Source organism: Amblyomma mixtum, chromosome 5 (assembly GCF_055824585.1).
Source record: "Amblyomma mixtum isolate Tamu chromosome 5, ASM5582458v1, whole genome shotgun sequence".
Taxonomy (NCBI): Eukaryota; Metazoa; Arthropoda; class Arachnida; order Ixodida; family Ixodidae; genus Amblyomma; species Amblyomma mixtum.
In genome coordinates, this window is record NC_143016.1 from 52,519,954 (window position 1) to 52,545,204 (window position 25,251).

Below are 25,251 nucleotides of genomic sequence, written 5' to 3' on the forward strand. Positions count from 1 at the left end.
ACTTGTGCAACATCACTAGGCATGGATTTACGGGAGGAGAATAATTCGCCTTCTTCTTAAATCCAATGTTGTGTTGTGCTTATTTTGCCAGCGTCAGGCAAAGAAACGACTGTTGAGACATGGCTCCTCCGCGTCCTGCCAACATGGAAAGGGCTGTTGAGGTGTTGTTCCTCTAGTTGACATTGAGGGAAGTGCCTGTGAAAAGTTGGCTGCTCCGCCTGTCAACGTGGAGCGTGAAAGAAGAGGTAGAGGTGTTGCTGCACTTTCCATTGCCAAAGTTGAATGCGGGTGTCTTAGAGCCTAGTTCTTCTGGGCACCAATAAAGAGACACTAGTAGTTTGGGTGTGATTCCTCTTGCCATCCATGCAAATGTCTGGCAGGGCCTTGATGTGCCTCCCTAAGCTGGCGCTGTTTTCGTGTGATGAGATCGCAGTAGTCGCAGCAGATCAGCAGTAGTCGCACTCGTTTCCACCTGGACGAGGGTAAAGTAGCGCTTACTCGTGAGTGCCGACTACGCAGCATTCTGCACAGAGCCATAGTTGGTCGGTTTATTGGGGTTTAACGTCCCAAAGGTACTCGGGCAATGAGGGGCGCTGTAGTGAAGGTCTCCGAAAATTTCAACCACCTGGGGTTCTTTAATGTGCACTGACATCGTACAGTACACGGGCCTCTGGAATTTCGCCTTCATAGAAATTCAGCCACCGTGCCGGGATCAAACCCGCATCTTGAGCGCCGTTACCACTGAGCCACCACAGTGGAACAGAGCCATAGGGTAAGGGACACTGAAGACGTACTAAAGTTTGCTATGTTTAAAGTAATGAATACATCTTTTGCTTCCCAACAGACAGCGTTGCAGCAAAGAGCCAAATGTGTCGCTTCCGGACGTTAAACCTCACAGTTTACAATTTCATGTTATTTGACATGCAGAAGCTTTATGCAGGTAAGAGACGCGGTTGCCAAAAGCTGCGACTATACACTCTTAATGTACCTTAATGAGAAAACCAGAACCAGGGGCTGAGAGCTACCTTTCAAAAACATGGCTTTGACAATTGTTGGTAAACTAGCATGTGTGGTGACCTCTGGTGGATCGTTTATACTTTTTGGTCTAGTTCCTGTGCATGTGCGTTGGTCCGTCGTAGGATGCCAGTAAGAAAACTGGCATATTCACCATGCAGGCAAGTTAAGTTTTGCCGCAGTAATAGTTATAATGTAGTGAAGTGTGCATTTCAGGAGAAAAATGGAAAAAGAGGTAGAAAATCTTTTTTCTGTTTATATAAAAGATTTACTGCAAGCTATTGTGAAAAGAAATTGTATATTAGTCAAAGATAATGATTACAATATTGTCATATTGGTTTCAAACTACTCTTGCAATAGCGCAACAGGGATGCAGTATGTACAAGTAGATAAATGACATGAAATATAAGATGAATGCAGTGGTGCAAAAAAAAAATATGACTAAATTAGAATCTTATGCGCACACGCACTGTGCAAAGGCACCAACCTGAGGTCTTGCACAAGGAAACGGGCACGCAGTCGTGCATGGCACTCCTATGACACGGGAGGTGCTAAACGTTCTGCGGGCTTTAAGTTGAGCAAACATATATAGGAGTCTATGTCTGCCGATGTCCAACTAGATCTGCGCGCTTCTCGTAAGTCGCCATTCGTCAAATGGACCTCTTTAACTGTTTTGGGGGTAAACACACTATCAAGGTCCAAGCGACACAGCAGAGCTTCATCTGCTCACAAAACACCACGATAACACTCGCCAGAAACGGTGGATCCTATTGTCATCAGTCCTCCGTCCAAGTGCAGACGCTTGATGTACTCTTTAATGTACTCCTCCATTTCTTGTGTAAGGTCATAAACAGACAGGGCCTCATGCTTGTGTGAAATTGCAGCAAGAACGTCTGCCTGACCGTTACGTCGCACATCCGTACGCAATGGTGTCCACTTGCTGAAAGTGCAGCTTATTGCTTTTGTAAAAAATATGCAGCCCACCACGTTTGCTTCTGGGCCTTGCTGTGTGGCGAGTCATCAGCGTTCCAAATCTCTCGAAGCTAGGGTGAACTCTCGTACTCATCTGTCAGAAACTGTTGTCTATCAGCAGAGATAGAGATTCTCACCAAACTGTTCATTTACTCTATATTTTACTCTATTCTATATTTAGGTTGTGCATCCTGGATCCTTAACATGACGTCGTTGGTCAATGATGCCTCTTGCAAATGGCAAACATCTTTTAGTCTTATTTCAGTGCAGCTCAGGAATCGCTGAGGATTGCTGCCCGTAGCGTTACAGTGAATGCTTGACAGACAACTACACTCCACAGAGCTTCGCAGTAGGAGACGCTCTGGTGTCCAGGTGGCAGGCAGATGTCTGGTGTGCGGTAAGTGGCTGTGGTTATGCCTTGCATGCAGCTAACACAGCCTTTGGTATATGCTTGCAAGAAGTCGTAATGTGACGTGCTTGTGTTTGCAAGGATGCCTTCTAACCGGGAGGCTGTGCAGCCAGGCATATTGGGGAGGTTCCAGCGGGAGCTGGTATGCCGGCGGGAGTACAGTTAAGGTCTCAGCTGCTGCATGCGGACGCTTTTGGCACCAGAGACAATCTTTGGTCCAGTACCGTGGCGATGTATTCATGTGAACCTAAGTTGCACTCGTTCTTCACGGCACAATATAGGATGCTGCATTACATTGCACAATGTAACAAAAATACCGATGGGGAAAAGTTTTGTTCATCAAGCTTTACTTTAAAACAATCGGCCTGGATGCAAAGGACTGACCGACGATTACGGTACTCTGTAATGCGAAATTTGAGCACAGGTTGATTTTGCGATATATTCTGGCAGAAAACTTGGACGACACTTAGGTACCCTTAAGAGTACAATGTGAAGTATTGCCGCTTTGTTGCACAAGACCTCTAAACTCTATCCTCGATGGCGTAGAGTGGCTTGGTGCAACCCTTGCTGGGTTGTGGTGTCCTCTCCCGTGTTTGCTGATCCCTACGAGAACACGTTGTAACTTGCTTGTCTCATATACTGCTTTTGTTAGACCCTGCGCTGTTTTGAACACAATCAGCCACGCTTTTTTGTGACAGTTAATGGGTCCACAATCATTGCTCAAGGAATTACCTCACTTGGACAAGCAGTAGGTCATTTTACTCAAATCCTCCAGTGTGTGCCGCCTTAAATGCGCATCCACCACTGTGCTCTTCGCTTTGCTATCTATAACTCTGTCAGTTACGCCGATGATGACGACGCACAAATCAGAAATGGTCGCATAAGAGCTGCGCTCTTAAAAGATGTCTGTGTGCTGTGAGCAAGGTGGTTGCGCAATCTGCACGTTAAAGAATCCCAGGTTGTCGAAATTGCTCTGCAACCGTTCATTAACTTGCCTCCCTCTCTCTTCGTTCTTTCATTCCCTTCTTCCTTGCAGCCCTCGCAGCGTGGTTGCGGTGTCCATCGAACGCTTGATGGTGACACTCGCATTCAGAGCTAGAGGTAAAAAAAAAATGTCATGACTTTGTCGAAGCCCTAATCCACGTAGTGAAGTTCAGTTTGGCCACTTCCACTCGGAGCAGGCCACTGTAAGAAGAGCACCAGGGAAGGACCTGCCCTCTCCGAGCCGGATTCTGGACTGACGCGCCATGGCGCCTTAGTTAGTAATGTGATCATGACAGCCTCATACATTCTTCTTCTGCACCAAACGATGTCTCCTCCCTAGAAGCTTGGTAACTGCACTCTGACACCCAGATTTTTCTCCACATTCTGTGACGTGCACCTGCACCGTCCAAACGAGCTTGACTCCCTAAGGTGCCTTTGTCGTCTATCATCATCATCATCATCATCAGCCTGACTACGCCCACTGCAGGGCAAAGGCCTCTCCCATGTCTCTCCAATTAACCCTGTCCTTCGCCAGTTGCGGCCACCATATTCCCGCAAATTTCTTAATCGCATCCGCCCACCTAATTTTCTGCCGCCCACTGCTACGTTTGCCTTCTCTTGGAATCCACTCCGTTATGCTTAAAGACCCGCAGTTATCTTGCCTTCGCATTACATGCCCTGCCCAAGCCCACTTCTTCCTCTTGATTTCAACATTACAGCAAATTTCCATGATGCCTGAACCTCGAATGAGAAGCGTAGCGCGGTATATATCAGGAAACAGAACAGACCTGAAGTGTTACGCAAATTTACTATGTCCGTCTAGTTCCTTTTTGTCATGGCACCCTCAACCGACGCCTTTTCCTGTTCTTTTGAGCGAATGAAGGCGTCGATAGTCACCACTTGGGTGGGGCCACTGATTTTGTGGTTATAGCCTGCGAATGCTGGGAAGCCTCCCCTAAAGCACTGTAAAGCATTCAAACAAGTTATTTCATGATGTCGATATAGAGAAGGCTCCTAGCGCTGATGGCACCAACTTGGCGATTAGTTATCACCTATGTTTGGGCTCTTGGTGAAAGCCCATTAGAGCGCGTCTGTATTTGATTTGCGTATATTGATCAAAAAGCACGCCGCTATAATGGCTTGTTAACATGGGGGGTGGCTTGAAGCAAATGCGCGCTGCATATGTGCTGCCTTATGGCCATTCATGTCGCAGATAAACACTAAGTGAGTGGCAGTCCAGGTCACGCTGGTAAGACGAGCGGCCTCATAGGCCGTGAGAGACAGCTACACTGTGTGTATCACAGAAATAGTGCACTACACAGAGATAGTGCGACAGTAGTTTTGTTGCTACTTGAACAGGTTAACTCTTAGCTAAATACGCTTTGTAGGCTTGTCGGTACAATGTATGTCTCGTGTACTTGAGATGAAGGATGTCATGGGTTGATGGTTAGAGGCTTTCATGTATGTTTGGGATTTGGTCAAGATACTTCCGGTTCTGTGGTCATCAGAGAAGCACGGTAGCCTCAAATCGAAGTGCTACGAAGTACTAGCAGCTGCTGGCACATTTTCCGACTTGAGTAAGCACCCCTGCCGATCACCGTAAGAGCCCAGAAGAGCGGCGCTCTTCCAGCCATCGACGAATAAAGTGTTGCGAATTCCAGCGTAGGCTTTCCTCACCGCCGCAAAGAAAGCATGGTGGAAAATTAAAGGGCGTATGTGCGCAAAATGTGCATGCAATATCCAGGTGACCGGTATCCACGCAACGCGATTTTATGACGAACACATTCCTTTACACCTCAGCCTAGCTCCTCCTGGGAAAACATGCAGTTTAAGATACTGAATAAATATTAACAGCCTTAAATCAAGCGAGTGTTTTAAACTGTAGCATGTTAGACATTTAGTTCCTTTAGCAGAACACACACATCTACGCTGTGTTTTGCGCACGATGTAGCCTTAGCCTGCTATGTGCTCAACACACAACAGCGACAACAACCACAATATTGAACTCCTTTTCTTAGACTGATTGTGTAATACAAAAAAGCCCTGAGCCAATCTGACACTCATCGACACCACGATGTCTCACCTAGCTCAGAACAGCACGTCAGTAGCCTAGCTGTGCATTTCCGTGTCAGGTAGAGAGAGAAAATTTAACTTCCACCACTGAATTCCTCACACTGCCCATCATTCAAGAAGTCGGAAATCTTGCAATTGTCATCAACAGAAGTCACCAGACCCATTGCACTCCGACGTCAGCAGCCATTAAGGCGACGTAGTTAAAACTAAGAAGCAGTTTGTGGCACCATTCTCCAGGACCTCAGGACCGAGTGAACATGCAGCGAGTGCAGTAATGAGTACAATGCGCATGGTAAAAAACTGACCTAGAGATCTCACGATTCAAATCAGTGAATGAAGGACACCACCTTCTCCATGTCGGCTGATCATGACGGATGAGGTAGCCCACTTTGGGCCCAACATGGGACGACCCGAGTAACGCTGTGGTAGCATCAGCATTATCTCACACGCCCGACCACAATGCGAATGATAATCTTTAAAAAAAAAAGAACGATTTGTTGGGCACTGGCAACCGCGTGATCGGGATGTGCGGTGGCTTGCCTTGACGTCTTACCGCCCATTTCGTATACTTACGCTGTTCTTGGGGGTTCAGTCGATGCTACAGCCTTGCTAATGAAGGAAGACGAGTTTTACGTACCTAATGTGAAACTCGACTTTACTGACATGACTGTTCTCAAACAATGTATCGATGACTGAGCGCTGCATGCTCCTGGTACTTCATGTTTGCTGTAATGATGACGCACTAGTGATGGCGCTTTTGCATTGACTCAGACAGGTATGGGTGCTGGTAAGTCGGTACGGATGGGGTTCTTTCCGCCACACGAGGTACAGCTGCACTCGATCGGGTTCGGGTAGTCCTTCTGGAGGCGCTGGCCTTTTGTGCACCTCAGCGACACCTTGATCGGCCTTGTGGCCATGATGGTGCAGCAGCTGCATTTGCTCGTGAAGTTGTTCGTCTCTGCACAAAAACGGCGCGGCAAGTCAAGAAAGACCATTCAGAACTGGCGAAGATACAGTTTAAGCCAGCTGGAATCCTGTTGTTTCTAATTGTTTCCAAATGGCTTCCTGGTGGTTCAAATCGTGTTTGGCTAGTTCCAATGGGTCTTCTATTAATGGGAAGTGCGCAGTTCAGAGGACTTCGTGAGCAAATGTGTGCAGGCGCTTCTTACCTGAACTGAACACGGTCCTCGATACGCCGCAACTTCCACTGCATTCCGCAAGGTCCGGTATGGGTTCTGTGTTCTGGCACTGGCCGTGCAGACTATCGTAAAAGGAGAAGTATTGCAGAGTCCGAGAAGGCGTCAGAATGCGGGGTGCACAGGGACCTTAATGGGAAAGAAAGAGAGCGCCCACGAGCTCCAACTGAAATGTATGTCAGTGGCGGACGCACGAGAAATGTAACTGAAGAATTGAATCTTTTGTCAGACTCACTGACACGTTCTTATTTCTATTTGATCACATGCTGCTCGCAATGCTCTATAGCATATCTTTTTCATCAGATAGAAACCGCCGCGGTGGCTCAGTGGTTATTGTGCTTGGCTGCTGACCCAAAAGATGCAGGTTTGATACCAGTCACGGCAGTCGCATTTCAATGGAGGCAAAATCCTAGAGATCCATATACTGTGTGATGTCAGTGCACGTTGAACACCATGTAATCTAAATTATCTGGAGCCCTCCCCTACGGCATCCCTCGTAGCCTAAGTCGCTTTGGGACGTTTAACCCCATAAAACCAAACCATCTTACTTGGGATAGCTTGTTATTGTTTCTGCTTCAAGAAAACAATGACTGCCTGTGAGTTCTTAGTGAAAAGAAAATCATTTAGCAACAAATTTTCACTTCCTGTGCTTGAAGTTATGACGTGTACTAAATTTTGGACAAGCCATTAGTCGAAGATCCATAACTACAGCGCAAACGACAGGACAGAGATGAAGAAGGGACACCACACCAACTCGCCCAACAAATGCTTTTGTCTAACTCCATTAGTCGAAGTTTCGTCCACGAGGAACCACACTTGATGTTCATGATTCAGGTTTTCCACGAAAATTCAGCAATGAAACTTTTTTACATGAACCTTATAAAGCAGATAAACAACAAACTGCAACTAAATATGAAAAAGAATGTCTCATCGCAATTCAGCAGTCAAAAAAAAAAAAACACTTCCAAGACCTAAACGGATTAATAATGTCTTCTATATGCTGCACAGAGCAAGCATGGACCACGGCAGTCAACCATGACTTTCCAAACCAAAACAGATTCAGAATGTTTGCGTAATATATCATTAAGTATGGCCTTCGTTACAGTTTATTAATTAAGGGCTGACACTACGGGACCTCAGATAGCGGGCTGGGAGAGGTGCCCAGAGGGTTATATATATTGATAATGAGTACTGCTGGGTGAGAAACTGCCGGCTTGTCCAAACAGGTCTTGAGGCACAGCAAGGGCACTCAAAGATAGATAATGAGCTCTTACCTGCGATGCTTTGGCACTTTTGGCAACATCCAGTATCGTCGGGTACAATATTGTTCTGGAAACAGGTTGGCACGTGAGAAATTTATCACGAGAAAATTCTCCTTTACACTACGGGCATTTTTATTGCGTCACCTTGGGGCAGTTGCTTGGCAGCTTTGGACACGGCTGAAGCGTGTAGTTGGTCTCCACCACACCGGCTTCACTGCGTATGCACTGAACTCGCAAGCAGGGTCTGAGGGCTGATACCCACGTCTCTCCAACCTGAACACGTAAACGAGAAGGCATCGCTGTTACGGTTTCCAGGCAAGCCACGTTATACGTAAAAAGTAGAACAAAAACAAAACAAACTAGGGTTCAACTGCCAGGTCAAAATGATTCTGTCTCGGCACTCGCGAGAGAATCGGTGCTGGTGTTGTCGCAGGTATGTTTGTTTGCGACATCGACGATAAAGCCTTCGTCCGGAGCTGCGAGTTTCATTTGTTGCGGACTATCGCTATAGACACCGACTGTGAGCAAGCCGTTACAGTCACTGCAGGCAAACCCTCCTTTCGTCTGTCTGAAGCTGGAAGAAACTACAAGCGAGAGCTGTGTTGGCAAGGATTTTCTTCGCTGTGAGTACATAATTTTAAATAATTTAGCGGCTTCTGATTATGTGGTGCCTGTTAATATTGTTTTTGTCTTCTTACCTACATAGCAAATTAGTTGCTGTAACGTCACGATGCTTAAGGTTTGCAGCGTGCGATTCATCACTTACCCTGCAATGAAATCTTTAATGTAAAATACGATGCCGCATGATGGCTGCTGAAACGGTTGTAAGAAAAAGTAGGGTGTCTCTGCGAACTCATAAGTCTAGAATTTATATCCCGCCGCATCTTTGGAAGTGAAAAAAAAGTTATGCTCTGTGCACTCCAAAGTGCTGTGCTAGCACTCTGTACCGTTCGCTACTAATCGGTCGCCTCTCTTCGGGCACTCACCTGGTACAGTTTTCCATTCTCCTCGCAGAACTCGCGCACACAGCGACCACAGCAGTCTCCAGAGCCTGGCGTCGGCTCCACATATCTTTCACTCTGGAAAAAAAAACAGCAGTGAGCCAATATTCCTCTGTTCACTCGCAAAGCAGCCTCTGCATTTCATTTCAAAATGTGTTTGTGCTTTTGGGTCCGCATTGTTCTCTTTACATGAACATAAAATAGACATTAACAGCTATGTACTATACGCCACATGCATCGCCTATTGAGGCTCCACTGAAAGGCACCTAGCGGACACCTTCGCAAGTACGCTTGGGAGAACAGTTGCCGCTCTCCAGGCTTTTTCAACAGTCGCAGTGAGTATGGCCGGCGCCGGAGGTTGTGAGTTTTCGTTTATTTTTATTTTTTTCGTCTACCACTGAATATTTCTGTGATGACCGCAGAAAAAAGCTTCACCTTTGTATAACATGAGCACGTGCATGATGTTGCAGCGGTAGCGGTGAACTCAATTTAAATATACACAAGGAGCTTCCTGCAAACGACTTTAAGAAAGTCCAGCTACAAGATGACCACTGGTCCACTAGGCTCGCTTTCTTCTTTTTTTTTTACTGGTCACTCATTTTAAGAGTCGAATTTGCTGTTATTTTTGTTTTGTGCTTTTAACCCCGCCCCTGCACATGTCTTGTTTCTACCCGAAATGAATCATTGCTCAGGGATCGCCTCTTAAAAATCACTTCAGCAGTGGAATTCTGTTTACCTTCCTTTGAATGCGTCGTTCTGCCAAAAATTTCATCAGTGTAGTAATTGCTTCCACATACGGCTGAATGAACCTGTGAACATGGCATTTTACAGAGTCTGTACAGTCGTCACGCAATGAAATGCGGTGATACGAGTGCGTGGCTTTTGGCAAATTGTGCGCTTGACATTGAATGCTCGGGGGACATGGTTCAAACTATACAGTGGAAACATTCAGCTAGTATCACATAACACCAAATACATGCATCGTGGGATCGAAGGATCGCGTTCCTTTCGCTGATTTCTGTTCCCTGTGCTCTCAAGGCCCACCTTATTCTGCTGTCGAAACGCATGAAAAGGGCCTTGATTTGCACCAAGTAAAATTTGCAGCATTGTCGCAATTGATTACTCAGCACAGCGTTGAGGGCGGTGAGCAGTATTGTCTATTGCTTACTGACATACCCCCTATGCCAAGAGTAACCGAGCAAAAGATTTTTGCTTCTGAACCGTATAACGGAGCCTTTACCCCACATCTAAAGACCGAAAGGTGTCAGAATGTGAGGACAAGGGTTCACCTTACTTAACACAGATTCAGAATTTCTTGCGAAACAGCGCAACGGCACAAGGCCAGAGGACGAGAAGGGACGATACGTGCCCATCAGTTTTTGTTGTACAGATTCAGAGCTTAAGGGCTTCCATAATTGCTTCGCTACTAGGCTAAGAAACAAACCACCGTTGCCCGGTTACTTTTGGTAAAGACTGTACAGGCCAGCGGCAGTGAACACCTGACGATTTACAATGACACGACGATTACTTCGAACACATTTAGGCTTCGTAAAAAGAAAAGATGGAAATAAAAAACTACGAAATAAAGCAAAATGTGATCAAACAGCGAAAATGTGGTCAGAGTTGTCTGCTGTGACCACTGTAAAAAGGAGTAGCCCTGTAAAAAGAAAGTCTGAAAAGAAAGGTCATAAAGGAACGCACCGGGTGGCAGGTCTTGTTGCATATCTGCGTGAGCACAACCTTGACAGCCTCGCCCGTGGTTGGTGACTCCTCGCAGCGGTACGAGCGGCACTTGCCGTCCTCTGGCTGCCGCCACTCGGAGCCAATGTAGTATGTCTGGCCGTTGCCCTTGCAAGCCGTGCGCCGCTGCTCCGGGCAGCATGCGCCAGAGCTTTGTGGCGACACCGCATACTCGTAGTCCTGTGGGAATCGTGAAGACGCGACACGTAAGTGCGCTTGCCATGGGCGAATTAGTGGCATCTTCGACCAGGCTTGTCAATAAGCTCTATCACGTTAAATGAACATCCCGTAAAAGCTAATTGGTTTTTGCCGGCTCCGAAGTAACTGATGCAGTTCAACTGAAGGAGGAACGTGACACAAAGTTTTACATCTCTAATTTAGTTTCGGGTTTTTTAGGTAGCGTAACCTAGACTTTGAAATGATTTGTAAAGAATAAAAAGAAGGGGAGGTGTATATAGCAGAAAATTTTCATCGCTTTTTCAGTGTATAAGCGAAGATGATACAATCAATGGAAGTAGTACCACGAATGACGACATCGCCGCCCTCTCTGCCATGTAAGGGAGGGACATCCACACAAGAACACAAGAAGCAGGGAAGGTTCGCTAACCTCACTGTCCTTCTGCTGGCCAGGGCACACCTCGACTGTGCAGCTGTACTGGTACTGGTTGAAGTTCTTGCTGCATGTGCAGTTGGTGCAGAGTCCATCTCTCCAACTAGAGTCCACCTGAGCATAAGCATTGAAATAATGAATGCAACTCATCAACCACAGGCAGTATATCTAGTGGCAGAATTGGGGAAGCTCGCAGAGGCACATAATTTAGCAGTGATTGCAGGAACAGGGTCCCTGATTACACTGTCTAACCTTTGAAATCATCAGCTGCACTGGTTGTGAACATGCTCGTTAATCAGCTCACTTTAAATCTGCATGAGATGTTATCTTTGTCAAGTATGGAGGTTACATAAGTTCACAAGATCAGAACTGATATTTACGTTTATGTTAAAAAGCACTATGCACATACATATCTTCAGTCTATCTCATTAAAAAAGCTTTCCATGCGACAAAACACAACATGTATTCTGATGAGCATAGCAGTAGACTAATTGGATGACTAGTACTCACCGGATACATCTTCTGGTAGAGTTGGTAGGGCTGCAGTTTAACTTGCATGTCGTTCACTACTTTGTACCGATGAATGTAAGCGCACTTATTCTTGGGTGCTGCAAGAATGCAATGATGGAGTTCACATTATAAGCCTAATTATAACTTCTGTACAAAACGTTGCAGTCAAGTGCCTATTGCATCCATTCGCTTAAATAGCGCAGTGCACTCTCCACATCTGTGGCTTTTGAACTGCGCAAGTAAATGCACAGTACTCTCGTGATATTTAGACTTCAAGAACGAGCTGAACACTCTGCGATATAAGAACTTTCAAGAGCCAGAGAGCTCTCAAAACAAGTTGCAAAAAAAGAAAAAAAAAAGACCATTTGCAGCTGAAGAGGGACTGCATTGAAGCATCCTTGTTCTAATGAACTGACAGAATTTGTCATTTACTGACTGACCAGTCGACATTTGACATCCACCAAAAAATGTCTCGCTCCAATTCCACGATTTTCCGCATTTTAGACTAAAACAGCAGATTTTGGAATAGAAGGGAAACAGACAAATCCAGATGAATCTAAAATTATGCATATAAACAAAGAGAACTCTGTTTTGATACTGGTTGCAGAGCACAACTCAGGACTGCTGTGGTTGCATCCTCTTCAGATTATCAGAGCACTATCTTTCCCACACTTCCTTGATAGCCAGCTTCGGGAAGAGCAAGTGTTATAAAGAGCGATCTGCAACGCACCACACTTGTACAGGGTGCAGCATTCTCCTGGCGCCTGTTCAAGTTCGGTCTCTGCCGGGCACGTGGGTATCTCGGGGCACTTGTTTACATTGCAGCGCACGGACACCCTGTGGCAGCAGCCCTTCTGGTCTACGTAAGCCTCAAGGCCTGGGTCAAGGTTTGCAGGCCACTCTAGCGGTGGGCACATCTTGGGTTCGCAGTCTGTGGAGTGAGGAAGTGATTATGTGTCATTCAGGCACATGCACTTCTGTTCATCTCAATACCATAGAACTAGAGCTCATAACTCATTTTAATCTGATACATCGGTACTCTCATTTTGAAAATACCGGGCCCCTGGCACAAACATCCGTCACAAACATCCCAGGCACAAACATCCTGGCCGTCAATGCTGCACTGTAAGAGGAAGCCAGGACCTCTCAAGCTGTCTATACAGCTTTTTCCCTGGCTGTCCTCGCGGTACCTAGTTGCGGAAATAAACCTTCAACATACTAGTGCTGTGTGGCAGTGCAAAGCACTTGGTTTGATAGCATTTCTCTTTTTCCTTTTCTCCCTTTCCCATTTCCCATTTCCCTTTTCCTGTTTCCCTTTTCTCAGTAACATATTGTCACTGCTATTTTGTAACATGTTATTCATCACGTATTCTGTTTGCATTCATGTTATGCATCCATGTACACATGCAAGACTATCTCTTTAAGTACATCTGATCTCCTTCCAGCCTTGGAATTCTGTCGGGTTCTATAAAGCTGAAGAGACAGAGCGAAAAAACCGCGAAGACGACTTAATTAGTAGTCGGCGAGGACTATTTCAGTACCTTGGATGCAGCCTATATAATCAATATCAGCTTGCAGCCATGAAACTCGGGTTTAAAATCCCGGTGCTGTAATATGTACGCTATTTCCTGTGTAATATTGTTCTTCTTGGCACTTTCCGTTCAAAAGTGGTCTTCAAGTATTGCTGTTCTTGTGTAGACCTTTGCAATTTACTGGCTGGTCTGTTCTATGCACCTGGCGTGAGCAAGGTGGAAGCAACATCGGGAGTATTGCAAGATCTCTGCACCTGTTTACAACAGCCCGAAGGACAGGTGCTTTGGCATCTGCGTCTACCCCATGGAAGGGTCTACTGGCATGATAAGTCTATACAAGACCACCTACTCTTTATGCGTGCTTTTAATGCTACGGTTCATTGCTTTATCATTGCTATGCATGATTTATCAATTTATCATTGCTATGCATGATTGTGCTAGGCAGTATAGTGCTAAACATTGCGCGATGCAGTGATGAACCTCTCCTCTCAGTAGAGTTAGTTGCTGGGCTAGTTGGTATTCTCTCACCAGCCCAATCACTAAAGCAAATTGGCTATGAGAAGTGATTAAACAGAATATCAGTGTTCAAGGGCAATCGCAGAGTAAGAACCAGATAATGACGGTGTCACATGAACTTGATATAGTGACAAGATCACGGCAGCATTAGATCATCTTTCTTTGATAGATGAAAAGTAGTTTACATCAGCTTTTTGACGCAATATTACAGAAAATTTAAAATTCTTGAAATACTTATTACTCAGCTTTTCTGTATTTAAATACATTTGGCTAAAAAACAACCTTATTAAATAGTCGATGCAGCAGCTTTAATCAAATTTGTCGCAAATAGGCAAAAATACTGGAATCAAAATGGCTGATTACAAGCGTTTTTAAAAAAGCATGTGAGCTTGAAAAAAATGGCATAACTAAGATATTTTCGAACACTATTCTGACAATGATGTATCGATGCGTAATGGAAATAGATATCAGAACTTTTCATTATACACTTGTTAGAGTTCTTAAAGCAGACAAAATGAACATAACAGCTTAAACTGTACGGAAAACTTACGCTGGTTATTAGAGTTTTACAAATACCTTAACAATAATAGAAAAATAAAGCACTGACTAATACTCAGAGTTCCATTTTTGTTGCAATGTGCCAGTCCTCTAAATGGCGCTATGGAAAAAATTTTCATGCTTTTTCGTACTGTGGAGTGCCAGCATTGAAAAAATGGCTGTCAATCTTTGGGATTTGTAAAGTTTTGATAACTGTTATTTAATAATGGGAGTACAAATTGAACGACACCTTTCATAACTGGCTACTGTACAATTTATCTCTTACTGTTTGTCACTAATTCCATCTAAATGGGCTCACTGCTTCGTTCTTGTTAAATCAGAAATTTGGAGTCGTGCCTAAGATACAGTGAAATTTGATACTCGCTAATATAATCGCTGCCAAGATCTCCAGCAATGACTTCATATCCTAAACGTTTGAATTTAGTTCCGATGTTTACGTGCTCATTCTCCTTTAGTTGCTAGTGGGGGTGAATTTTAAAATTGGTCAAATTCATGGAATGAGCAAGTTAAGTTTTGCCACAAAAGTACTTAGCCTGCAGTGAAGTGCGCTTTCATAGAGGCCGAACAAAAAATATACGAGGTGCTTCAGGGAATTAAGACTTTAGGTAATTTTCAAAAATAGGCTTCTTGGGAAAAAAATATGGCCTTTGGGGCATAGTATTACCAGTGTTGGCGGACGCCAAAAGAACGGTGAATCTTCTTAAGTAGTAGGCTGGTTAACTAATTTCTCATAATGAACTTTTGACGGCTGACGACTACCCACGCAACGCTGTGGGTGACCATATATAGCTGGCCATGGCGTCACTACGGCATGTGCGACACTAGCGCTCCTAACGGCATCGGCTCTCTTTCGGCCACCCGACTGCAGCACCTTCATAGCGGCGACTTCGCACATCTGATTTGTGGCCACCGTGCTTCGGCACAGCTGGCGTGAAGTGACGCCTAACCATGCACTTACGGGGAACGTAACACTATAACAGCTATCGCTGTAACATAACGTGTAATATAACGAAATGCTCTAATAAAGTAACGTATGACAAGATGCATTTGCAAAGAACAACAAAAAATGAAGCAAAAGAACATATTCTATCCTGCCTAATCAGAAGCGGCAACAAGCGCTAAGGTAAAAGACTTATGACTCGTGCTCAAGACCAAAACATAAAGTTGAAGACTCACCGCAGACATGTTTTGGGCATCCTTCGCTGTCTGTCTTAATCCTGGTTATGGAGCCTGGCGGACAGGTGACAGGCTCGGGTGCCTTACATGAAGATACCAAGTTGGCATCTGACAGAACAAAAAAAAAATGGGCTTGTCAAGTTTTGTAAATCTGCACACGAGACGAAGCTTAAATCGGAAGACAAAGCGACCTCAGCTTTGCATAATCTGAACTAGCTAGGTAACCGTACAGGCATCATGAAATATGGCATGCGAATAAACTTCAGTGCCAAGGAGCATTACCACAAAGATAGGCCTCGCAGCAGGTGTTGTTCTGCTTGGGAAGTTGCTGCAGCTTTTCATCATCCCTGCAGACGGGCGGAGGCGGACAGATGATGCTCGTGCAGCGAACCTTCAGGTTTTCTCCACAACCGCACGTCTCACAGGGACTGACTTGCCAGGTGTCGCCAACCTTCAGTGAATGAGGAAGAAAGCAATAAGAATTGCGGATTCTAGCTTAATCTTCTACCTTAGAACAAAAAAAAAGAAATTAGGCCTAATCAAAATTTCGGTGCAGCATGCGCTCTAAATGTATACTCTTAAATATGCTAGTAACTAAAGATAACACCTATGAGAAAAACTCAGTAAACATGACATTCCGATCGAATGCAGTGAACAACCAACCGGAAGAAAGCACTTTCAGCACATTTGTGGATTGGAATAACCCGAAATTAGCTCCTGGTTCATAGGGATATATATATATTTTCTGTGATAAAATGAATTAGTAGAACGCTTGAAGACGAACGTGCTGACTTACCAGGTGTCCCTGGTCGTCGCAAGCCTCTGAAAGCATAGAAATGAAGAGAGATTAATAAACAGGGCCACGTGACATAATATTGATGCTGTGGAATAACACCGCAATTAATATTTTATCTAGAGTCTATGGCTTCAGCTTGTACAGATAGTAGGTTTCTTCGACGATAGAACGAAGGATCAAAGCCGTATATAACGGCAGCACGCAATACAATCGCATCCAAATAGATTCCATAAAAAACAACTTGTCATGTTTGCACAGTAAGTCTACTTCTTCTGTCCCCTGTGTGAGCGAAAATGTCAAACGAAGAGTTATAAAGTGATTTCGTAGCTTTGCATTTCCGCCTTTCTGTAAGTTTCAGCGCTTAAAATCCAAATATGCGGCGTGACAGGAACATCATTACTAAGCACCACGTAGAATCTTTGTTTCTTCAATCATTCAAATGATCTTCTGCCCCAGTCCTGGAGATGACGAGATCTTCACTTCGATACATTTTTTGCCACATATAAATTAGCACTTCACTTCAGCACACACACACAAAATGACGATGCTGCAATAATTTATTATCCCGCCGAATACTTTCATCATGCATTTGATAGGGCTGTTCACGCTGTGTGTGAACCTTATCGTTCCGTAAGCGGATTCTTTTGAATCCTTTTGTAGCGTGAGCTCCATTAGCCGTGGATGAGCAGTTTCGCGTGAGCGTGAGTGAGTCAAGCTGTACAGCTGCGCAGCTAGTGCGCCGAAGCAGCCACCGCCGCTGCGCGGGGGAGACCAACACGCCAGCTGCGCATTCCAGAACCGTGACGTCATAGACCTGGCAGACCCGCCGGCGCGCGTTCCAGAGGGTAGCAGACGGCCTATGGCTTCAGCGCCACGTTTCTGGCACAACGTTGTCAATGCCAACGCATTCAGCGCACACCTTTCACTACCATCACTTAGCGGTTGAGATGTCCACTGTTCCAAGAGGGCATTTATGCAAGCTTCCCTCTGGTTCAGGTATCCACCGAGATGTGGACACCTCGCCCTCACCTTATGCTACGTATATCCTGACATAGCAGAGCTAAGCCACTGCCAATTTTTTTTTAACGAATGGACTTAGTCAATGTCGCTGTGGCTCCAGCTGTTACTTGAATTGTGCTGCCCACGCTACCACATTCCACTAGGTTTTTCGTCAACTTACGGCTCTAATGCTGTGACATTTTAAATGAGGTTAATGCAATCTTGTCTGATTTGGTCACGTGGTGCACGAAGTGACCTCCGAAAAGTGACGCGCAGCGTATACTGATGAGCACTATAGGATCCTTGATCCCTTGCTTACCGCAGTGCTTGGTCTCGACGCATTCGCCGTTCTTGAGGACGTAGCCTCGCTTACAGAAGCACGAGTAAGTCGGCATCACAGGGCACGCGCTCTCCGGGTCCTTGTAGTTGGTGCACGTTTTCGGGCAGCCAGTGTCGCAACGGAGCTCCATGTTCTTTGGGCAGCTGAAGTCTAAATTTGGGGCATAAAAATGGAGCAAGTCAACGAATAAAAATGGAAGAATATGGGAAATGAAGGAAAGACACACAGGGGCAAATGAAGGGCGCTTTAGCATGAGCGGAACATTTTTTGCCGAAACATTGTATTGTATTTGATTGCCAATTGTGCTTTCGTTTAGTGTTCCTATTCTCTTGCAATATACCAAGTGTTTCAGGGAAGACTAAAAAATTTTCAAAAATGGGCTTTTTGGGGCAAAGATCTTTTGCGGCATAGTATTACCACTGGTAGCGGACACCGGAAAGCCGGGAAATTGTCATAAGTAGTTCGCTGGTTAACTAATTTCTGATAATTAACTAACTTTTTAACTGTCACAGATAGACAACTGGTTGTAAATAGAGATTTGTAGCCGGTCGTTAGTAATAGCCGTATCAGTTTTTAGAATTTCGAAAACGTGATTACTCTATCCGCTGTAGCTCGACAAAATTTGGCTGCATCTTTCGAAAATGCATGCGCTTTTGAAAGCATACCGGCAAAGCAACCCCTCCAGTGCTCGTAACTAGTCGAAAAAGCCAAATTTTGCGAGCCACAGCGCCAAGGGTAACCGCGTTTTCGAAATTATAAAAACTTATATGGCTATTACTAACGGCTGGCTCTAATTGCAACTAGGCGCTTAACTTTATTAGTTAAAAAGTTAATTATTGTAGTTAACCAGCCTACTACTTAAGATGGTTCACCGGTTTTCTGGTGTCTGCAACACTGGTAATACTATGCCTCAAAAGCCATATTTTTACCCCAAAAAGCCGATTTTCGAAAATTTTTGAATGGCTTTGTTGAAACAACCAGTATAAAGAGGCGTTACAGACGCGACAAAGCAAAGGGTCAAAACATTCGGCATTGTCATACATTCAGCGACGGGCTTGTCATGATCGAGCCTGTGCATAATATTCGTCAGCCTGGAGTGCTATTTACTTGAAGCTCGACGAAAAAAAAAAAATTCCGCTTCGCGACACGTTGACGGATATGAAAGCACTGAAATTGCTATAGATAAGACGGCAGCTCGTACGCTCTACGTGAATAAGCCAGTTGTTTCTAAGGGTTCTTGTGGCAGTTTCAGGAGCGCTGCTCAGAACACTGTACAAGTGAAAACGCGTTGATGTTCTCAAACAAGGAATAAAAGTTACCCACTGCATGCTAATGATTTCAGAACAGTTGAAACGTCTTGGCTTTCTTGCAGAAGCTTATAAAGAAACGCTTGCACTGAATGTCCAAATTTGCGTCAGTGCAGCAGTCTGCGCAGTTTGCTCAGTGCAGTTCAGTTTAGTTCAGTGCAGTTCAGTCTATTCAGTTTAGTTTAGTTTAGTATAGTTTAGTTTAGTTCAGCTCAGCTTTATTACCTTAAGCCCCCTTTTGCCATCGGTATTACATTAGGTTTTATAACTGGACCATCTTTCATTTCCACATGTGAGGAGCCCTGCTGGCATTGCCCTTTTCTCCTTTCCCTGCATAGCCATGGTCAAGGGCCGATCTCAAACACACCCCGAATGAGCTTTCGGCAGTAATCGTTGGCATCAGCTCTAAAGAAGTGCTTTGACACGACGACAAAAGACACAACAGGGGACAAATACACACTTCTCTATCATGCATTGCGTCACCATGCCAAAGCACATTTTTATAATGAATTGCCAGCTCTCCTGCAGTGCCACCCTTCCAACTCGAATTCGCTGGTTAGCCAGCAGGTGACTGGAAAGAAGGGACTCCTATAGAGCGGCACGCCTACCGCATCCGGAGTCCTGCAGCCAGCGGTGCACGGACACCCCGGAGGTGGCGCAGCAGTGCTCGGCGTACTGCAGCTTGGAGCGGCACACCGAGGCGCTCAGGTTACGCGAGTAGCTGGCGTCGCTCAGGCAGGCGTGCTGGTACGGGCCGGGCTCCACGTACAGCTCGCACGCGTTCTCCTGGAAGTGGCACAGCTCGGGCGGCACCTGCCGCTGGCTGGACGATCGCAGCACCTGGCAGATCTCCGGGGTGCCGTCCACCAGCCAGCTGTAGGCGAAGTCGCGCACCTCGGTCGACTGGTGGCCGCTGCGGTGCTGCAGGTCGTTGCTGGCGTCCAGGTCGCAGTCGCCTGATGGACACAGAGCGATACGGAGCGACAAGAATTGGGCCGGGCATAAAAAAAATTAGCAATCACTGCGGCGATCCGCATTGAGATAATGCGAAAGCTTCTGTTATCTCAATCAACCATTTTGGTTTTTCAAATTTGGCGCCGTGGTTGTTCAACCTATTCAACCGTCCAATGATTTTTGTTGATAATTAATTAACAAATTAATGTATGTCAATGAAACTTTTTGTTCGATTAATTATCACTCATCAAAGACATATCAATTCATTTCGAAAATTAATTTTCACTTTGCCTATTTTTGCACTATTTTGCGCCCTCGGTTGTTTTCCTGCAAGACCTACTGAACTACAGACCTGCACATTTGGCGGGGTCCTATGGAGCAGCGTGCGCCAACTTTCGTTAGCTTATTGGCCGTTGAGGGCGCTCGGTTGACCTGTTCGTCTGCTGTCATCATCATCATCGTTTGCCAATTTGAGCAAGATATTTAATACATTTGTTTCGTCTTCTTCTGCTATCTAACCATCAACGATAAAAATATCCACAATAACGACTTTTTTCGCTCTGGATGAGTATAAAAAACGTCTTTCTTTTTATCCGCTTTCTTTTCGTCAGCACCACTGTGCCTAGCATAGATCAATGGATGTAATGATTACGTGGACAAACGACGAAACTGCCTTGTTTGAAATAAAATGATGGAGGAGGCCATCTTGTTCAACAGGTATAATGTAGCGCCACGCTTCCCGTAGGTGCCGTTTCCTAGCGGCAAAAGGCATGAACTAGAACATGCGCGCTGGAGCAGTGCCAAATGTGCAGGTCTGTAGTTCAGTAGGTCTTGTTTTCCTGTCTACTCACTATATCGACGTCCACGCTGTTTCAACGTTTTTCGACATTTTTGGCTATAATGAATTAACTAATCATCCTGTTGACATAATTTTTTTGTTGCGCAGCATCCTCACATCATCATCTTTCGATTGCAACCACTCGTTGGATGCTACCTCTTCTGAGAACGTCACAGCAGTAGCGAACAAGTTTTGCGGACGCGTTTTGGGACACGACCCCGCCGACATAGCCTAGAAATGCTTTTGCATTAAAAATATGAGTGTGTCCAGTGCTTACCTACGCAAGCAATATGGCGAGGCAGCCTTTCTTTCATTGGAGATGGTCTATTATATAACATAGTATAGCGAAATGTCGTTAATTCAAACTGCCGGTCTGTTCGAACAAACGCTTTGTCCCCGTCAAGGTCTCCTGTATGAAGGGGCGCCCGAGCAGGTTCTTCATAAATACAGCTCCGCATCATTCGAAAGGTATTTTCGTCCTTTTCAAGTTTGTTTTACCGAGGTTCGATTGATGTATGTACAATCAGCGTCAACTGAAACGCGAACAAGCCAATTGAAACGCGAACAGCAATACTCGCAGATATTATACTAGGGAGGCAAAATACATGACCAGTTCATTTTCCCATCGAAGCCGAAAAGACCGCTCTTCTGAAATGTTAATAGCCCACGCCTGTATTTCATCTCCAGCCTCTAATATGCTTGATTTTTTTGTGCTCGCGTTTCAGGTGTTTTGTTCGCGTTTCATTTGACGCTGATAGTACTTCCGTTCACAATGAACTGGGAAGTTCTGCGAAAGCTCTTGCCTTTTACAAGGAGAGATATATTTTGTTTCTAAAAAAGAAAATTACATAAGGATGTACAAACTCTTGTACACCGCTTGCGATTGGGAATCGCCAACATGAAGTATTTTTACAGGAGGATGAACGTTCCTTTGGACTCGCCTCTCGCATAACGTATGCTGTGGGCTCACGTACTGAGGTACTGAGCGGCGAGCAGTTGTAAACATACTGCAGCCTGGTGGGACATGGTAGAGACACTTTCATTCAAATTAGTGACACAGGAACAGCAATCGCCTACAAACCGCTGTAAGGCTTATCCCGCCTGTAGTTAAACCACCAATGCATTTTTGCTTGTTAGGTTGAAGCGATTATCGGCTTTGCTAAGGAAGCTTAACCTTTCCAAATTCCATTGTTAAACAAGAATCGCATTGTTAAACAAGATCGCCATCGCGATTAAGTTCTTTTCCTCTAGCAGCAATTCTAACAATAACAGCAACCGCTATTACCGTAGTGCAGACCCATCGTGGACAACTCACCGCAGAGTCCGGTCATCTTCCCGGAGTAGGTGAAGGAAGGCACTTCAATGCTGAAGCCGTAGTTGAGTTCGAAGAAGCGCACCACCAGGTTTATTGCGGGGACGTAGACGACTGTGGTGCGGCCAGGTACCCAAGAAATATTGAACCCTTGCCGGTTCCACGGAAAGTCTCGGTCCTGAAGTTCCTTGCCGTCGAATTGGACCTGAAACCGCATGCGAGTCTCGGCTTCATTTCTCTACTGCCTTGATTTGAACTGCTACATCTGTTTGACAAGTGCTCTTAAACACCAGCTTCGCTCTGCTCTGAAGAACGTAGCAACCGCATCGGTAGCCGTCCTCGCGTCGCTTCCAGATTGCCGCTCTACCGCATGCTTTGCGCTGCCATGGACAAATGCGGGCGCTTCCACACATTTAAAAAGTCGACTATTAATCTGAAGGTTCTCCAATGCGCCATTTAAAATCAGCCTCTGTGCACGTACCCTCTGTCCCTTGGAGATCCTGACATGACTGTCACCGTAGCCAATGGTGACGCCCTGGGTGCAGGTGGTGCGCGGCTCTTCGGGGCACTCCACGTTGACGCCCACAACTTGGAAGTCGAGCGTCTTGTCTCCCGAGATGTGCTGAGCCAGGACGTAGCTGCAGTTGCCCTGGAACTCGAATGAACGACCGTCGAAGCTGATGTAGTTGGAGTCTCCGTGGCCTCGACACACGCCTGCGTGGATACGCGAACAATGAGTCAGCTGTATACAGCAGGTTCTTGGAATGCATCGAAGCTGTTACACGCTTATAGTCACTATCAGTTCGCACGTTTCCAGCCAAAGCGCACTACGTGATATATTTTTGTGAGGCTGAACAAAGAAAGAACAACATTTATACAAATTTGCCGAAAATGCAGTAGAATTGTTAAAGGGGTAGAGACACCAAATTTTTGTGTTGTATCTCTGGGTTGTAAATAATGCGTAGCGATTCAGTGAGCATGGAACACCATCTTAGAAGCAGGAACTCGCATTATATAATTAATAATCGTATTATTTGTACCCAGCAGTTTCGGTTTCGGTTCGTAGTTGCCAGGTTTTGCCAGGCTCTTTCATGACGTCAAAAACCAGACAATGGCCGCATTTGTTTTTCCAGTCCCGGACTACTTGCTGGCAGGTCTCGGCTTCCGCTCGGACAGGAAAAGCGTCATGGTCACATGACCTACTTGCCATAGGCTGCTTTCGAACTCGCCGCCAGAGCCGGGCTCCCCCTCGGTTACCGTACAAGGACGCTGTCATCTGCTAGCAGACGATGCAAGCCACGGCCACCACGACGCCGAAGCAGCGCCGTGCGCTCGATCATGATACTGAGTCGATTTAAAGACTGTACTGTCAGCTTAGCGTAGGTGCATTACAGAACTCAGCTTCGGAGGTATGCTCGCCGCTACTGCTTGCGGCGAAGTTCGCAAAAAGTAGCCCAACTCGTTGCGGATAGGCAGATAGACGAAAGCCTTCGCAAAAATGTTGACAACAAGCTCTATAGCTGCTCCAGTATACGAGTGGTTCACCTGCGATGCTTTCAGGTAAGCGTACAGACAGCATGTCGCAAAACAAGCGAACGAGAACCTCTTGACGACACGAGCAAACAATACGCGCTCGCAGCTTCGAACGCGCGTCCGTGTGCGGTGGATTTCAAGAAAATAAACGAAGATGCAAGAACAAAAAGTATTGCGATGGCTCAGAGAGCAGCTACGGAGCTCATGTGAAGGTTTTACGCATGATATCGACCTCCAGGAACATGAAAAATACTCAAAATGCACACGGAGTCTAACTCAATATGGCTGCCAGCGCGGCGAGCAGCTATCGTCTGCTGCCTTCTCAGCAGCCCGAAGCAGCCCGCGGACTGCCATAGGCTAAAAACGAACGCGTTGCTATGGCGATGCAGGCAGGTAGGCGGAGCTTTCGGGCTGCCCGAGAAAAACAAATACCGGACTCGAGTCCGCAAGTAGTCCCGGACAGTCCGGGACTGAAAAACAAATGCGCCCAATGCGTTGTCACGTGGGTCCGGAAAGCCGTGACGTCGTGTAGGCATGTCGTCTGCTTGACACGCACGTGGTGCGCGTAAACACGGAGAGCCGGGCGGAGGGCAAGTCGTACAGCTCCTAGTCGGAAAGAAGAGTTTTATTTCGGCGAAGACACCGATTATGAGGAATCGCGGGATGACGCATACGAGGAAGAAGACGCCGCGGTTCGAACCCCGACAACCACTTCGTTTTGATCCGCTGGCCAGCGATTCCGAAGAGGAGGCAGGCGTCAGGCCCGACGCAGCTCAGATTGTGCCAGCGAACGCCGAGCGTGTAGGCAACGTCAAATGGTAAAGGCGCGTTCACACTACGCCGACGATCGGCCGATTTCAGTCTGGCGATGGTCGGCGGCAGCGATTTTCGTGCCGTCGGCACGTCTGTCACACTGCGCAGACGCCGACCGAGCACCAGTCGTCGCCTGACGAGCGCATCGCCGTCGCGTCGCCGAGATAGCAGCCGTCGGCCGACCCGTGTGTCACACTCTGCAGACAACAGCGCCGACCTCACGCCGATGTTGTCTCATCCCGACAGCTCGACGCTGCTTCTTCGTGCGCGCTGCTCGTCTGCTAGCTCCGTTGATGAAGGCGTCGTGGAAATCCAACTTATCTTCTATTATGGGACGAGTTCGCACTAAAGCGATGTGAATAGTAGGCCTTTTATTATAGCACAGTCGACTTCCAAAGCGCCGTCAACTGCGGAAGCGAGACCACCTAGGCCTAGCGACGACTAGGGCAGCCTGGGACCAGCGCGCTGTTCAGGCGCGTTCACACTAGGCCGACGGGACCCCGAGGTCGACGCGACAGCGACGCCGACGGTCGCGTCGGACAACCTGGTCGTTCCCCGACTAGCCAGTCACACTGCACCGACGACGACGACGACGCCCCAACGACCAAGCGTCGTCCTAGTGTGACAACGCCGCCGACCAAAACGAGACCCGTTGGCCGACGTGCCTTGGGCATATCGGTGGCCGAGCGAAAACATTCGCCGACCAAAAACAAGTAGCGAGCTCAGAGCGCGAAGTGCAATCATTATTTAGACAAATAATGCACGCGCAGCAACATTCATCAAGCCATATGGCCACTTGGCCGACG

The 25,251-nt window shown here is 46.3% G+C and overlaps 1 protein-coding gene across 3 annotated transcripts in view; it reads right to left on the bottom strand.

Moving 5' to 3' along the window:
* Positions 1-6,090: 6,090 nt before the first annotated feature.
* The window catches only part of LOC149342163 (hemocytin-like), a 44,890-nt gene continuing 25,729 nt past the window's right edge, over positions 6,091-25,251 (bottom strand). For all 3 annotated transcript variants that reach the window (XM_089544419.1, XM_089544418.1, XM_089544417.1), the window contains exons 10-25: positions 22,581-22,813; positions 22,103-22,304; positions 19,604-19,951; positions 17,668-17,838; positions 16,350-16,375; positions 15,836-16,004; positions 15,554-15,661; positions 12,502-12,702; positions 11,772-11,869; positions 11,259-11,375; positions 10,613-10,831; positions 8,897-8,989; positions 8,055-8,183; positions 7,923-7,977; positions 6,622-6,777; positions 6,091-6,410 (exon numbers count right to left, since the gene is read on the bottom strand). In XM_089544419.1, coding sequence (XP_089400545.1) covers positions 6,220-6,410; positions 6,622-6,777; positions 7,923-7,977; positions 8,055-8,183; positions 8,897-8,989; positions 10,613-10,831; positions 11,259-11,375; positions 11,772-11,869; positions 12,502-12,702; positions 15,554-15,661; positions 15,836-16,004; positions 16,350-16,375; positions 17,668-17,838; positions 19,604-19,951; positions 22,103-22,304; positions 22,581-22,813 — 2,516 coding nt within the window. In that variant the 3' untranslated portion in view covers positions 6,091-6,219. The remainder of the gene's footprint in view (positions 6,411-6,621; positions 6,778-7,922; positions 7,978-8,054; positions 8,184-8,896; positions 8,990-10,612; positions 10,832-11,258; positions 11,376-11,771; positions 11,870-12,501; positions 12,703-15,553; positions 15,662-15,835; positions 16,005-16,349; positions 16,376-17,667; positions 17,839-19,603; positions 19,952-22,102; positions 22,305-22,580; positions 22,814-25,251) is intronic.